The sequence below is a fragment of the Cynocephalus volans genome, chromosome 12 (genome assembly GCF_027409185.1).
Source record: "Cynocephalus volans isolate mCynVol1 chromosome 12, mCynVol1.pri, whole genome shotgun sequence".
Classification (NCBI taxonomy): Eukaryota; Metazoa; Chordata; class Mammalia; order Dermoptera; family Cynocephalidae; genus Cynocephalus; species Cynocephalus volans.
Window position 1 is genome coordinate 102,744,343 of NC_084471.1, and position 16,747 is coordinate 102,761,089.

General features: G+C 37.7%; 1 protein-coding gene across 1 annotated transcript; it reads left to right on the top strand.

Annotated features, from left to right (window-relative positions):
* Positions 1-4,618: 4,618 nt before the first annotated feature.
* Positions 4,619-5,554, top strand: LOC134361143 (olfactory receptor 4C16-like). Its single transcript, XM_063076097.1, has one exon. It carries the CDS (start codon positions 4,619-4,621, stop codon positions 5,552-5,554), a length of 936 nt encoding a protein of 311 aa, XP_062932167.1.
* Positions 5,555-16,747: the final 11,193 nt, after the last annotated feature.

A 16,747-nucleotide genomic window follows, 5' to 3' on the forward strand; every position in this document is an offset into this window, starting at 1 on the left:
TCCAGTGTCTAATAACACAATCTTTTACAACTCATCATTAGCGTCCTTATGAAGAAGGAAGGATGTATTTGCAAAGGTATTTAAATACGAGGATACTTCAAAAAGTTGATGAAAAGATTCTCATTACATTTCAATTCTGTTTTCCCATGAACTTTTTGAACACCCTCATGTTGTGCAGCAAAAGTCAACCATGGCTGAATGTATCCTCCTTATTGATACTACTTTCCACACTACATCATCAAAAATAGCACACTCTGTTACGGGGACAATCTAACACTTACAGTGCTAGTTATCTCCCAGTGCTGTTGATTGTGCTAGTAAGTTGCATCTATGAAACAGATGACCAGAAAAGTGTTTGTTCTTTCCTGAGATCTGACCTCCCTTCCATCTGCAGCCTTTTAAATTAGTAGTTTATTGTTATCCAGAAAGAATCAAAAGAGATTCTTATTTCATTTATCATTACAGAAGTAGTTTTCCAGAAAAGGTAATTGTACATTGATACTAATTTCTTTCAAAATTTGGTTTCATTTTTTCTTCATTCATTCACTTACTAAATGATTATTAAATATGTAATATAATTGTAGTTCATAAATACCACAGCAGACATGGTGAAGAACAAGATAGTCATGATCTCTATCCTCAGTAAGTGCTTACAATTTACAAAACTTTCTAAGAGTCTGAGAAACAAAATAAGAAATTTTTTCTGGTCTAGCCATTATTCAACATTTTCCTATTTTAAAGCTCTCTAGTGAGTGATCTTTCAATCAGGACTTGCATGTGTGTGAGTTTCTGACACTAGTGCTCATGTGGACTTCCTATGCAGAAAACTCATGCACTCCTGTCTGAAAGTCTAGTCCTTTGGGTTTCATAGTGTTACTCTTCCAGAATTTCATCCAAGTTCTTTAAGCATGCTTCTTGCAATCCTTCAGGGATTCTTTTAAATGGTGGTGTAACCCCGCATTTTGTGGTCAGCTTACTTTTCTAATCTCTCTGCAAGTTTTCTTCAGGTGACCTCATGTAACCTCATGATTTAAACTACCATTTACAAATAATGATTTGCAAATTGAATTCTGCAGTACTGACTTGAAATTTATGCTTACAAGATTCAACTCTGTACTGAAAATTTTCATATTTATATCCTGAATTTCAACCTGTTCTCATAGCCTTACTATTAATTTCAGGATCCTAAACCTGAGATACCATTACTTAGCCATTAGAAATTTCCTTCACCATCATTACTTTCTAGTATTAACTGATTTTTAACTTAGGATAGTGTACAGAAAATGTGTAGAATGAGGAAAAAACACAGAATAAGACAGACGTTAGTACAGATGAAGTACTGAATTTACTAAGTAAGTAACCTGGGCTTAATTTCTGTGAGTTTTAGTTTCCTCTTATAAGAAATCTTATTGTTGGTACCTGCATCATGGGATAGTTATATAAATTAAAAGGCATAATTTATGGAAAGTGATAAACACTCAAGCTATTACATAAGAAAATTGATTATTAATTAATAAAAAAAATCAATAAATATTTGGGGAAATAGAATTTTTTGATACAATATATTTCTTAATAAATGTCTTTTATTAACATAGGTTAATAAAACAAATGAAAATAAATTTTAAACAATATGAGATTCAGTGCTTCTTGTACATTTTAATCCTCAGACTATTTGCTGTAAATCTGTAGTTCTCTGGTGGGGGTTGTCTGTAGCCCACAGAATCAAACCTCTGGTTAAAGGACACCGCCCTGCTCTCCTGGTCTGTATTTGCAAATATACTACAAGTGTATTACATGAGCTGGAAAAGTTTGCTTCTTAATGCATGGAGTGGCAATTTAGAGCCTTGGTTGAGAATAGTTATTTCTTGGTGATATTACTCTAATGACATTATTTTTCCTTTTTCCTGTTTTCTATCACCCTCTACACCATACATTTGTATTTTTCCTCTTCTTCTCTGATACCTTCGGTGTGTCTGAGACACCTAACACCTTCATACCATTATTTGTATTTGGTTACCGAATATGAGTAGGGTTAACTTACCATTCTTACAGGCAAATAGACAAACCCAAAGTCAAATTTATTATAATATCTGAGATGTTTCTGATTTACAAAAGAAAGGACACTTTAGGGAACAATACTCTCTAGGATGCTAATGTTTTACATCATTACATGTTAACATATTCCCTCTGGAATGCAGAAAGGGATTTTTTTTTTTTTTTTTTTTTTTTTTAGTATTCTTTGGGAAGGATGCTTCAAAAAGGAATAAAAAGTCTTGACACTACCTTAGAGCATCTTCTAACAGGTAAGTGACAGATTATTTTTATTTTTTGAGCTCTGAAAGTCATCATTACAGATTAATCCAATATAATTTTTATATTTATTTACATATGGTGTGGCTATACTGTTCTCACATCCTCTGAAAAAGGAATAGAAGAAAATGAATAAGAGATTTTAAAGGTTTACTGTTACTATAGAAAATAAATGGAATGAAATTTAATTTTTGGTATAAAACAGTCTTTTATACCAAATATATTACCAATACAAATATTTTACCAACACCAGGTATGTGAGAAGCCATCATTATTGTGTAGGGAGATGAGAATGCATTCCATGTCTTAAGTTAATTACTGTTTCTTGACATGGAAGAGTGAATAAGAGTCCATAATTTTTTTTTTAATGTTATGTAGGTGGGCAAGATAAGTCCTCACCAAAACCTATGGGAATCAGAAACTCTGAAGAGGTTATGCCTGATAAACAAACAGAGAAAAGGTTAATACAGCATAGAAACCTTGACAAAGTTTTTGGAGAATGCCAATTTTTCCATCTCCAAGTCACAGATTTCAATAAAATATTGTATGTCACAGCATAGAAATTATTACTCCTTGCATGTTCTTAAGTGGTTTCAGGAGATATAATTTCCAATTCATGCACATCTGGGATTTAGTTTGAAAAGTTGAATGATGACTCCTCATAGAATGTTCAGAGCAAATATGAAAATGAGGAGGCTAAACACTAAATATTGAACGTGATTGATAATATATCATATCTGTGGAGGGGTGTTGCTGAAAATATTTTGGGTAAAAGCCTTCCCTTTTCCTCAGTATTTGTCGCATGACTTTCTTCTACTTGTCGTCTTATCTACCCCTGACCCTCCACAATATTCCTGCTCTCTGTCTAGTAAGATTTTGGAAAAGAAATAATTTAAATATTAATTTTATGACATTTTGGGCAACCAGACAGGAAGCACAGATAATGGGTATTGAATTTTATAATGACCTTTTGATCCTCAGGCCAGGTTGTTTTCCAGAGTGTCACCTGAGCAGAGAGCAGGAATCCTGGGATTTGGTTGCACAGGGTGAGGAGCTGAAGGTGGGTAATATTTTTATAGTAACACCTCATTAATAAATACATAATCATATACCTCAAATCTCTTTAATTTGGGCTTTTTTGAGATAAAAGAGCTCTGGCAACCTGTTTTCCTTTCCACAGAGAACGGTAAATTCTGCGTAGAAATAAAGTGAGTAAAGAGATTCTCCCAAAGACAGAAGTCTAGTGCCACTGATTTAGGGAGGGTTGGGGAGTTTAAGAGAGGAAAGCAATGCTTCTGCGTCCTCTGCAATTCAGCACAGGAGCATAGGAGTCACTTAGCATTCTGTGTTCGACCCTCATTTGTCCTCGATCTTTTCGTGATTGCTTTTTTTTCAGCCCTTCGATGTTACCTCCAATGCTGACACTGTCTATTTACTATTGTTTTGACTAATTCGGCCATTCTAAAGTTGGCTAATCTCGAAGAGTTGAGGTTAAGTGCAGTCGTTATTAGAAGATGTGCTATATTACTAGTTTTGTCTCTAGTCCATTGCAACCTATTTTTGTGTCTTATTCCTTTGGGAACCTGATGAAAGGTGTTAACATTCCTCTAAAAAAAATTAGACATAGAGTCATACACATAGACATCCATGATAATGTGCATTGAGATCGGGAGAAGTGCAGCGTATTATGTATCTGTAAATAATATGTATTTTTATAAATATGTATAATGAACATTTAAAGCATACAAAATGTATAAATAAGACTTTCTCTATTGGATGGCAGTGGTGTTTGACTTTATATTTATATTATGAAACTCCAAATGTTTAGTGATATACCATGTAAAACATGAGTATTTACCTAAATATATCCTAAATGTTTAGTGATATACCATGTAAAACATGAGTATTTACCAAATATAAAAAATATAAAATATCATTTATATTTACTAAATGAAAAAAAAGATATAATACAATTGATCCATACCTCCTAACTTTACATTCACTGCATTGGCAAAATTAATCAGAATATGACAAAACTAACAAGGGCTTGTATTGTAAGAATGTTGTCAGAAAGTATCACATTCATATTCCTATGTGAGACTCAAAATATCCCCATAAAGCGGTCATTAAAATTGAGGAACAAATATTCATGTGACTCATTAAGGCCACAGACAGATTGTCTCCGAAGAGAAATGTTTATTTTTTCTTAACATATTTCATAACTTCAAATAGTACACCACAATTTATTTTTATTTTTATTTTTTGCAGACAAACCATTTCACACTCTTGGCTTCTCATTCATGAAATCATGCACCTGAATAATAAGGTGACTAAGTTTATTCTGCTTGGGTTGACACAGGATCCTGTTTGGAAGAAAATGGTGTTTACCACTTTCTTGCTTTTCTACTTGGGGACATTGTTTGGTAACTTGCTGATCATTGTAACCATCAAGACCAGTTGGGTACTTCAGAGTCCCATGTACTTCTTCCTTTTCTACTTATCCTTATCTGACACCTGCTTCTGTACTTCCACAGCCCCTAGAATGATTGTGGATGCCCTTTTGAGAAAGACCACTATTTCTTTCACAGAATGCATGATCCAACTCTTTTCATCCCATTTCTTTGGCTGCCTGGAGATCTTCATCCTTATACTCATGGCTGTTGACCGCTATGTGACCATCTGTAAGCCCCTGCACTACATGACCATCACGAGCCACCAAGTCCATGGTGTGTTGGTGGCCATGGCCTGGGTAGGCTCCTGTGTGCATTCTTTAGCTCAGATTTTTCTTGCCTTGAGTTTGCCTTTCTGTGGCCCCAATGTAATCGATCACTACTTCTGTGACTTGCAGCCCTTGTTGAAACTTGCCTGTTCAGACACTTATGTGATCAACTTACTCCTGGTGTCCAATGGTGGTGCCATTTGCACAGTGAGATTTGTCAGGCTGATGTTCTCCTATGTTGTCATCTTGCATTCCCTGAGGAACCACAGTGCTGAAGGGAGGAGGAAAGCCCTGTCTACCTGCATCTCCCACATCACCATGGTCATCTTCTTCTTTGGTCCATGCATATTTATATACATACGTCCTGCAGCCACCTTTCCCATGGATAAGATGATAGCTGTGTTTTATACAATTGGGACACCTTTGCTCAACCCTCTGATTTATACGCTGAGGAATGCAGAAGTGAAAAATGCGATGAGGAAGTTATGTGGGAGCAAGAGATTGATCTCAGATGATGAAAGATGAATGGAGGTTTAAAATCCTTCTTCATACTTTGACTGACCTAGAAGCAGTCAACACTAATATATTCTTTCTACCCTTGATTGAATGTAATTAAATCTTGCAGAATAAGGGTGAGTTCCTTCAGGAAAAGTGATAATGTGAACTCATACAGTGGTTAATGTTGAGTCATTTTCGTGTATAGGAAGAGATTGCACAAGGTTCAAACAGGTGTGTAAGGCCCATTGCCTTATATGCTGCTCACTGCTGTGTCTCTGCCTCTCTTGCCTGCTTAGTGTCACTTATGGGTTTGGTCTATTGTTTTTTCTGCCCTTATCCATGTTGATTTTGGAGTTCTCTGCTTATAGTTACCCGTGTGTATACCCATAGTTTATATCTACAGCCTGACAGGTGTTTCCTCTTCCATATGGTTTCCTGTATTAGACACTGTTGCCTCATGATGTCTCATAATCAACTTAGTTGATCTTCCTGACTCAGCAGAAAGTACCAGATTCAGATAATTGTAGAAGCTTCATGTTGTAAGGGATAGCAATAATGAAGGTACTTCAAATCTTTGTGGATAAATAGAATTAAAACGTTGTACAAAATTTTCCATGAATTTTGTGAAGTACCTTGTATAATCTAGGTAAGCTCTTTTCCAATTTTTTGGGTTAGATGCTGAAATTTCACCATCTGTTTATTTAGATCCTTCCAGAACAGTGATGGAATGCACAGAAATTTTCACTCTTCTGAAAAATTCTTTATCTTAGGAAGGCTCTTGCTGTTGGCATTGAATTAATATAATAATAATAATTATTTTTTTGTAAAATCTACTGCTGCTCCTATTTAGATCCCATCTAAGTTTATGAGGTTATTAAGATTTCTCTTTAAATTGAACAATTATACTGTTGTTTATAATATAGGGCTATTATGATTACAGCATGAATAGATCAAATTAAGGTAGAAATATTTATATGGAGTTGAAAGAAAATGTCCAATCAATTGATGGCAAAAAATTTTTAAATATGATAAGTTTCAACAAAATACATAATAACCCAGAGAGACATTTTTAGGCATTGAAAGAGTTACATCACAGATATTAATATTTTAGTGAGTTTTCACTATAATACAGAAAAGAGTAACTTGAGCAGAAAATACAGAGATGTTGAGATGGAAAATGTATTTCTGCAATGCAGATGGATGTCATTTTTTGTCACTATCCATCAAACACCACAGTCTCTAGTCACATGAATATTAATAATTTTTCTCATTTTAATTTTTTTCCTTATTTGTATTTCTTCCATATAGAAAATTATACATGAGTAGTTTTATTTATTGGGACTTCCATTTCTATTTATAAATTACTAAATTCTATTAAGATTATTAAATTCAGATAAATTTTATTATAAAAGAAGCATTAGATTTTCTTTAGGTTGAAAAATTGTTCATCTATTTCATCGTGCAGGAATAGGAAGCTCTATATCCACAATGAGCTGTAGTGACAAGTACACATCACATTGTTCAGATTCTTGTCAATTACAAGGTGAAGTCAATGTCAAGGAGTTTATCTTTGCACAGCAGCTACAGTTTGGTTCTGCTATTGCAAGGTTTGCACAGTAGCCTATTCCAACTGGCAGAGTTTTACCTAGTGTCATCTTTTCCCTCAAGACAACAAAAGTATGAAAAGGAATTTATACTGACTCTAGGTGCTTCCTCAAATACACTGTGTCAAATATTCCTTCTGAATATGAATTTGGTATAGAGCCACCATGGAGACTGTCAGCACATCTCGTGCAGACAGAGATTGTGCTCTAAACTAGGGGCAGGATTTTATTATGAAAATGCAGACACTGAATGTGAAACCTCATCAGGTTTTTAGTTGAAGCCGGTATTTTGTATGGGGAAAGACTGAGAACAGTGACTCCATAAATTATCTGGCATTCTCTGGGTTGTCACATCTATCTCCCTTTCCCTTGAAAGAGGATCAGTTGTCCCTTGCTTAACATCATGCTACTACCTCATTGGAAGAACTCACCATGAAATAATATTTGTTTTCTTCATGAGCTTCCTCCCATACCCTTTATAGCTTCCAAACAGCTAAGGCAAAAGTCTCATGAAAGTCCAAGTGGGAGAGTCCAATCCGGCTCTAGGAGGAAATGACACACTTGAGGATAGAGCAGAACTTGGCTAATATGCACAGGTGTAAACCAAGAGTGGACCTTGAAGTTGTTAACACAGGGCGGCAGAATATAAGTCTAGAGATTGAAGATTTTTTTGACATCAGGCACTCACCCAAGACTTGATATTTGATGTTGTTATGATTGAAATGTGTTACCCAAGAAAAGGATATGTTGGTATCCTGATCCCCAGTACCTCAGAATGTGAACTTATTTAGAGGTAAGGTCTCTGCAGAGGTAACAAAGTGAAATTCATTAGGTTGGGCCCTAATCTAATATGACTGATGTCCTTATGTGAAGGATAACTTAGACATAGTGAAGACACACACATGCAGAATGTCATGAAGATGAGGGCTGAGATCAGGGTGTTACATCTATAATCACAAAATGCCAGAGACTGCCAGTCACTGCCAGGAGCTAGAAGAGAGGAGTGAAACAGATTCTCCTCACAGCTCTCAGGAGGATACAACCCTGCTGACACCTTGATCTCCAACTTTTAGTCTCCAGAAATCTGAGGCAGTAAATTTCTGTTCTTTAAGCTACGTAGTCTATGGTACTTTGGAATGGCAGTCCTAGGAAACTTAACACAAATATTCTAAGAAGATCTGGAGCTGGCTCTTTAAAGCATATGGTGGCTGTATTAGTTTTCTATTGTTTCTATAACAAACTAACACCAACTTGGTGGCTTTAAACCATACAGATTAATTATCTTATAGTTTTATAGGTTGGAAGTCTTACACATATCTCATGTGCTAAAATTAAGGTGTCAGCAGGGCTGTGTTCTTTCTGGTAGTTGTAGGGGAGAATCTATTTCTTCGGCACTTTCCATTGTCTAGAAGCTGCCCACATTTCATGGCTTGTGGCTTTTGAACTCTATTTTCAAAGTGAGATGTTGCTTCTTTTTCGCTGTTCTTTCATGTCCATATTTCCCTCTGAGTATTTCCTGGCTCCTTCTTCTACTTTTAAATACCCTTTTGTTTACATTGTGCCCACCTGGATATTCCTGGAAAATCTCCCTATTTTGAAGTCAGCTAATCAGGAACCCGCTTCCATCTGTAACTTTAATTCCCCCTTTTCATGTGAACTGTTATATTCACATGTTCAGGGGATCAGATCACGGGCATCTTCAGGCTCATTACTCTGCCTTCCACATAGTGTACAGTAAATACAATGAAGATGCAGGAAGTTCCTTGGTATAGGATTGGGGAAGGAATTAGACTGCTCAGAGTAGTGAGGGTGTTCGAATCTAAGACCAGAGAATCCATGAGCTGACTGTGTTTTCTGGGAGGGCTCAGAAGACACTCCTTTTACTAATACAATCTACATATACAATCTAAATGTACAAACAACTTTGAGAAGCTAGGTAGGGGTTATAAATGATGATGCTTTAGCATAACTATGCTGCCTGGTATCAATGGGAATGAATATGAGATTCTAAAATAGCAGGTGGCTGGAGGTAATAAGTATTAGGGACAAGGTGAATATAATTATAATAATGACAGCAAGACCAATGTGCAATTAGGTGCCTTTTCTGTAGGTAAAAATATCATGGTGTTCCTGTGGGAGAGAAGGATAAACAGCCAACTAAGTGGATGGATAATCATCCACCTAAGAGACGTCAGGACTTGTTTAATAATAGTAATAATAATGATAATAATAATAACAATAATAATAGCTGATGAGGAAGGAGGTGGAGCAAGGTGGTGAACTAGGTGCCCAGGGCACATTCTCCCACAGAGAATGGATCAGAACAACTAACAGACAGCTAAACATTGATGATGGCATTATTGAGAAAGCTTGGGAGTGTAGCAGGAGACTGGTGAGATTCCCATCGAGCAAAAAATCCCAGGATGATGGCACAGAGAGGAGAGACAGACACATGGTCTTAGCTGCAAAGTCTCTGACATCCAGGCTGGCAGAGGAGGAATTTTCCCTTCTGGTGAAAAGGTAGCCGAGGGCCCATACCAGCCCCCATCCTCACTGCAGCGGCTGGCAGATGCTTTGGCAGGACAAACCCAGAACGAAGCATGGGGAGAATCCTAGAATATACACACCACACAGCTCTAGAACACTAGCACAAGCTATGCACTCCTTATCCCCCATCCTCATGACCCAAGCTGGGGCAGGACAGTGCTGTCTTGAAACCAGAGCTCTTAAGGAGCACACCTTGCCTTAAGACCAGTAGCCAAGGTACTTCCCCAGCCTTTAGTGTATGCTCTTGTCCCAGCATATTCACAGGGAAGCTACAGTGTCCTGACCCTGGTGACCTGAAACGGGCTCAGAGCAGCTGTGACTTTAGTTCTGCATTCAGGAAGTCAACTGTAGTCCTGCTGAGCTGACCCAACCCCACATCCCCAGGCAGAGACCAGACAGGCAGAACTTCCTCAGGCAGACCATCCCCCATTTCTCCTCCTACTCCCCACCAGCTGACAGAGTTTGTGCACCTGAGCCCCCAGCCCAGAAACAAAAGCTCATTGGTCTCTATCTTAACAAATATACCAGTCAGGTTGGTGGAAATGACTTTCAACTGCCCCTTCCTGAGAAGTGGCCAGGCAGATCTATCCTTAATATTCCCACCTAGCAGCATTGCTGACAGTCCCAGAAGTGGCTCCATTGGCCTTCTCACTACAGGACTGCCTAGCAGCTCTGACTGCTGCCCAGAAGTGGCTGGATGGGCCACTTCACTGTAGGCCTATCTAGCTGACCTACCCACCACCCAGAAACAGCTGGACAAGCCCCCTCACTGAAGGCCTGCCTAGTGGCCTTACCAAAATCTGAGAAGTGGCCAGAAAGGTTCCCTTACTATGGGTTTGCCTAGTTGTCTCAACTGCTTCCTGAGAAGTGGCTCAACAAACAGCTCTGCTCTTGGCAGTCCAACTCCTGAACCATAGAGAGAAGCATGATGTTGTATAGGGCCCCAAGCAGTGGCACAGCAGAAGGGGCACCAGCAGACTGGAACTCAGCTAGCTGAGCCAAAGCACATCCAGACACAATAGCTGAGAGAAGAAGCTTGGCTGCCAAGCCCCTGGAAGATCCTTTACTAAGTCTTTGAGCCATCACATGCACAGACATATGAGTGAGAAACAGTTCGGCTGACATGCTCCTGATGGGCTCAACCCTGGTCACAGAAGCAGCACAATGACCCTGCCACCAAATGCCCACATCCCCAGCCTGAGAATTAATGCAGCAACTGCATCTGCAGTGAGACAGCTCCTGAGACTACTGACCTACACATTGCATATGCACACTCTCAGCCTGTGAACCAACTTGGAGATACCTCCCCCAACCAAACTGTGCCACTGCCACCATAATCCTCTGAAGCATAGATTGTTAAGTCACTTGCAGACATAGCAAAAGTAGATTATAGTTGAAAAAACTAAATCTGAAATCATATTACGAGGCCAGCATTACCCTGATACTAAAGCTAGACCAATTCATCACAGATCTGTTTACAATAGCCAAGACATGGAACCAGTCTAAATGTCCATCAACAGATGATTGGATATGGAAACTGTGGTATATATACACCATGGAATACTACTCTGCCATAAAAAATAATGAAATGCTCCCATTTGCAACAACATGGATGAACCTGGAGAAACTTACGTTGAGTGAAATAAGCAAAGCACGGAGGGATAAATACCACATGTGCTAATTCATATGTGGGAGCTAAGAGAGAAAGGAAGGAAGGAATCATGGCATCACGTCAAAAGAATGAAAGAAAAAAACATATGACCATCTCAATAGATGCAGAAAAGGCATTTGATAAAATTCAACATCCCTTCATGATAAAGACTGTCAACAAATTAGGTATAAAAGGAAAGTATCTTAATACCAAAAAGCCTCTATATGACTAGCCCACAGTAAACACCCTTCTGAACTGGGAAAAGATGAAATCTTTCTCCCTAAGAACTGGAAAGAAACAAAGATGCCCACTCTCACCACTTCTATTTTACTGGAAATTCTAACCAGAGCATTTAGGAAAGAGAAAGAAATAAAGAGCATCCAAATTGTAAAGGAAGAAGTCAAATTGTCCCTGTTTGCAGATAACATGATTTTATACATAGAGAAACCTGAAGACTTTACCAAAAAATTCCTAGACCTGATAAACAAATTTAGTAAAAAATTCAGAAATAAATCCATGTACCTACAGCCAACTGATTTTTGACAAAGAGTTAAGAACACACATTGGGGAAAGGACAGTCCTTTCAATAAATGGTGCTGGAAAAACTGGAGATCCATATACAGAAGAATGAAACTAGGCCACTATCTCTCACCATCAAAATCAACTCAAAATGGTTTAAAAACTAAAATGTAAGACCCCAAGCTATACAACTTCAAGAAAAAAAAAATAGGGAAAACACTTCAGGTCATAGGTCTGTGCAAAGACTTTATGAAAAATACTTTAGAAGCATAGGGAATAAAAACAAAAAATAGCAAAGGGGTTTATATCAAACTGAAAAGCTTCTGCATGCAAAGGAAACAATGAACAGAGCAAAAAGACAACCTGCAGAGTGGGAGAAAATATTTGCAAACTATACATTCAACAGGGATTAATATCAAGAATATACAAAGTATTCTAACAACTGAGTAGTAAAAAAAAACAAATAATTTTTTAAAAAATGAAAAAAAACGGGCAAAGGAACCAGATATATATTGTTTGATAGAAGACATACAAATCACCAACAAGCATATGAAAAAATACTCTACACTGCTAACCATCAGAGAAATGCAAATCAAAACCACAGTGATATATCATCTCTACCTAGTTAGACTGGCTATTACCATAATGACAGAAAATAACAAATGCTGGTGAGGATTCGGAGAAAGGGAACTCTCCAACACTGTTGGTGGGACTGTAAGTTACTACAGCCACTATGGAAAACAGTGTGGAGATTTCTCTAACAACTACAGCTAGAATTATATGCTGCAGCAATTCTGTTATTGGGTGCATATCCAAAGGAATGGAAGCCAACAAGTCAAAGGGACACTGCGCTCCCATATTTATCATGACTCTATTCACAATAGCCAGGAGTTGGAACCAACCTAAATATCCTTCAATGGATGATTGGATAAAGAAAGTGTTCAGCTGGCTGGTTAGCTCACTTGGGAGAGCATGGTGCTGGTAATACCAAGGTCATGGGTTCATATCCCTGCATCAGCTAACTGCCAGAGAAAGAAAAAAAGTGGTATGTATAGATAATGGAATACTATGCAGCCATTAAAAAGAATGAAATTGTGCCATTTGCAGCAACATGGATGTGCTTGGAGAAAATTATGTTAAGTGAAATTTTAAGCCAGGTACAGAGAGAGGGATACCACATGTTCTCACCCATATGTGGAAGCTAAACAAGTTGATCTCATAGAAGTAGAAAGCAGAACAGTGGTTACTAGAGACTGGTTGGTGGAAGGGGAAGAGAAGAAGGGGAGAGGGGGGTCAGTGGATACAAAATATTAGAGAGAGAGGAAGAATGGGAGCTAGTGCTCTATAATAATATAGGGAGACTACAGTTAACAGCAAACTATTGTGTGTGTATCTTTGATGAGGTAGCCGAGATGACGTTGGCTGTTCCTAACTGTAATGGACTGAATTGTGTCTCCTCAAAACTCACTGAGGCTTGAATTGTTTCCCAAGTTTCATGTATTAGAAACTTAGCCCCCACCATGACTGTTAAGAGCGTGGGAAATCTTATTGTGGTAATTGAAAGGTGAAGCCTTGAAGAGGTGATTGGACTGTAGGACTGTGCAGTAGTGAATGGATTAAAAATGGTCATCAGGGGCGTGGTTTTGAGGGCTTTAAAAGAAGAGGAGGGTCTCTTGGTCATCTCTCTCTCTCTCTCTCTCTCTCTCCCCCTCCCCCTCTCTCTCCTCTCTCTCCCTCCCCCTCTCTCTCCTCTCTCTCCTCTGTCTCTCTCTCTCTCTCTGCTCTTTCTGCTTCCACCATCTTGCAACGTGAGAACTCTGGTTCACTGTTGCCACCACCAGATGGACTTTGGACTTCCCAGCCCCAGAAACTGTAAGCAATAAATTTCATTTTCTTTATAAATCACCCAGTTTCAGATATTCTAGCAACGCAAAACAGACTAATACACTAACACAAAGAAGTGACAAATGTTTGAGGTGATGGATATACTAAGACCCCTGATATGATCTTTGCACATAGTATGAATGTACCCAAATATATTGTAGACCATAAATTTGTACAATTACCATGGGTCAGTTAAGAAAAATAAATTATACAGAGAAAAAAAGGAGAAATAGAGAGTAGAATAGGGGTGTTAGAGGCAGGGAAAGCGAGGCAGGGGGCGGGAGGGGGTAGAATAGTTCAAAGTTACAACGTTACAGTTAGATAAAAAGAATAAGTTCTGGTGCGCTAGAGTGATAATAGCTAATAATATTATATTGTACATTTTAAGATAGCCAGAAAAGAGGATCTTGAAAGTAATAACTGCAACAAAATGATAAATGTTTCGGTGCTAGATATGCTAACTATTCTGATTAGATCAATATACAATATATGCATGCAAACAACAAACTGTACTACATAAACATGTACAATGAAAATTAAAATTAAAAATACACAAGTAATTTAAAAAATAGCTACTGAGAACAGTTATGCCAATCACTGCAATAGAAAGCTGTGGTCCCTACCCCAGGTCCAGAATTAAGTGAATTTTCGGGCCTGGAACCAAATGATTGAATGGTATGTTTGTTCTCTTTCGGGAAGTACCATTGCACTGAAAGTTAGCAAATATCCCTTGATCCTTCCCCTAAAGAACCTGTCGTGCCAGTGTAACTTGTGCAGTAGGGAAAGAGAAATGCCAAGATTTTCGTAAATGTTTGTAGAAATTCCTTTTTGGTTGATCTATGATTTCTGTGTGAAGTTGCAAGTAAAGTCGTCGGTTGAGACTGAGGAAGAGAATGGAGGTTTTGGGTGTTTAAAGATAGAGAAAAGGTATGAAATAATCCTTCAGGACAATAAGACTATAAATCGACTTCAAACCTACAGCATAATGCTCGAGGAGCATCAAGAGCTCGCTTGAGAAGCAGTTCACGAATTTGAAGTGAGACCAGTTATTGTGGTCCCAATGTAACAGTCACAGGATGAAGCACGACTTGGTGAAAAATTCGCACAATGTAGTATTTTCTGAAGACATAGGCAACTCCACAAAATTTAGGACTAGATGAAATTTGAGAGGCTGTTAACTAGCCGAGTATTTGACTAAGCATCACCTTGTGGCAAAATTGCATAAGGGCCAAATTAATCAAAAGGGCGATAGAGCTACAGAAATTATTAACCAGGTTGTCCTAATGTGAATAGGAATTAGAATGTGTGATTTGTTTCGTAACAGTTTAGGAAATTAAATGGTTCTGAGAGTTGATCTTTACCTGAACATTTATCATAGCACGGGCTTAGCTTATTTATCCACGGTTGTGACAAATTACCTGCTTTAAAAAAATGTAGTCAACTCTCTTAGTAATAAACCTTTCCTTTTCCCTTCAGGTTGAGAGTTTTCGTCCCTTTAGTTTTTTCTGACAGGTAGGAACACTGTTAGGCTTCACTTAAAAGTTCTGTAACTGTTCTATTTTTTTACTCCAAATAGATTTAAAGGCATCTTAGATCAGGACACCATCCAGAAGGCAAAGCTGCTACTGCTGCCCCAGGAGCGGTCTTGAGCATCATGTATTCCTGATCGTATCCCAAATATTTATGTCTAGCTTTTCCTATAATTAGCAAGATTATTCCACTTTATTGTACCAATTGTTGTAATTGTCCCAACCAAATTTCATGGAACAGATTGTCAGAGTCACTTTTCTTACACAGTTTCACTTTTCACCTAAAGCATGTTACAATTCAGGACCGCAGGGCTGGCCCTTAACTTCTGCTTTTTGAAGAATGATATTTATCCTCAGAGGACAGGGCAGTTAAATCAGTAGCTAAGTTAATAACTATCTTTCAGGCAGAATTGTTATAGAAATTGTATAAAGCATTTCCCTAGAATCTATTGTTTCTTCCTTAAAATAGGCACATTTTTGATAAATTTCTAATTTCTCACAGTCCATGAGGCTGTAGAATTTACAATAAGCTCAGTTTTTAACCTGGTTTGGAGCTGTTTTATATGGGCCAGCATGCTTAATTTTCGTGGGGTTTAGGAGGGGGATTTAGTTACATCAAGCGGACATTTAAGTTTTAAAATTATTTGTGTATTTTCAACTTTAATTTTTTTCTGATATTTTGTATGTGGATGGGACAATGTTAAGATGATTAACGCTGCTCTGTTCACAATAGCCAAGACATGGGACTAACCTAAATGTCCATCAACAGAGAATTGTATAACAAAAGTGTGGTTCATATACACAATGATATATTACTCAGCTGTAAGAAAGAATGAAGTTCTGCCAGTAGCAGCAACATGGATGACCTTGGAGGAAATTATATTAAGCAAAACAAGTCTGGCACAGAAAGGGAAATACTGCATGTTTTCATATGTGGGAGCTAAAAAAAAGAGAACAAAAGAAAACAAACAAGCAAAACCAAATAATCATAATAAGTTGAACTGTTAAGAGAAAGAACTATGATTACTAGAGGTGGGAAAGGAAAGCAGGGAGGAGGGACAGCGAAAGGCTGATTAATGGACACAAAAGTACAGTGAGATAGGAAAAATAAGCCCTACTGGTTTACAGTCAACCCAGAATTCCATAATCAATAATGTTTTACTACATGTAATCAAATGACTAGAAGAGAGATCAAATGTGCACATCACAAAGAAATGATTAAATTTTGCAACGATGAATAGGCTTGTTACTCTGAATAGATCTAACACACATTGTATACATGTAATGAAATTTAACTCTGTACCCTATAAATATGTACAATAAATATATAAGAAAGATGAAAGTTCTCTTATTTTGTAACAAAAGATACATTTTGCCATAAGGGAAAGTGAATCAATGCTGACCTTTGGTTACACAGAAATCATTATTTGTATTTGCATGTACATTTACTAATTACGGTGGCCTTCATTACTTTTGGTACGTACAG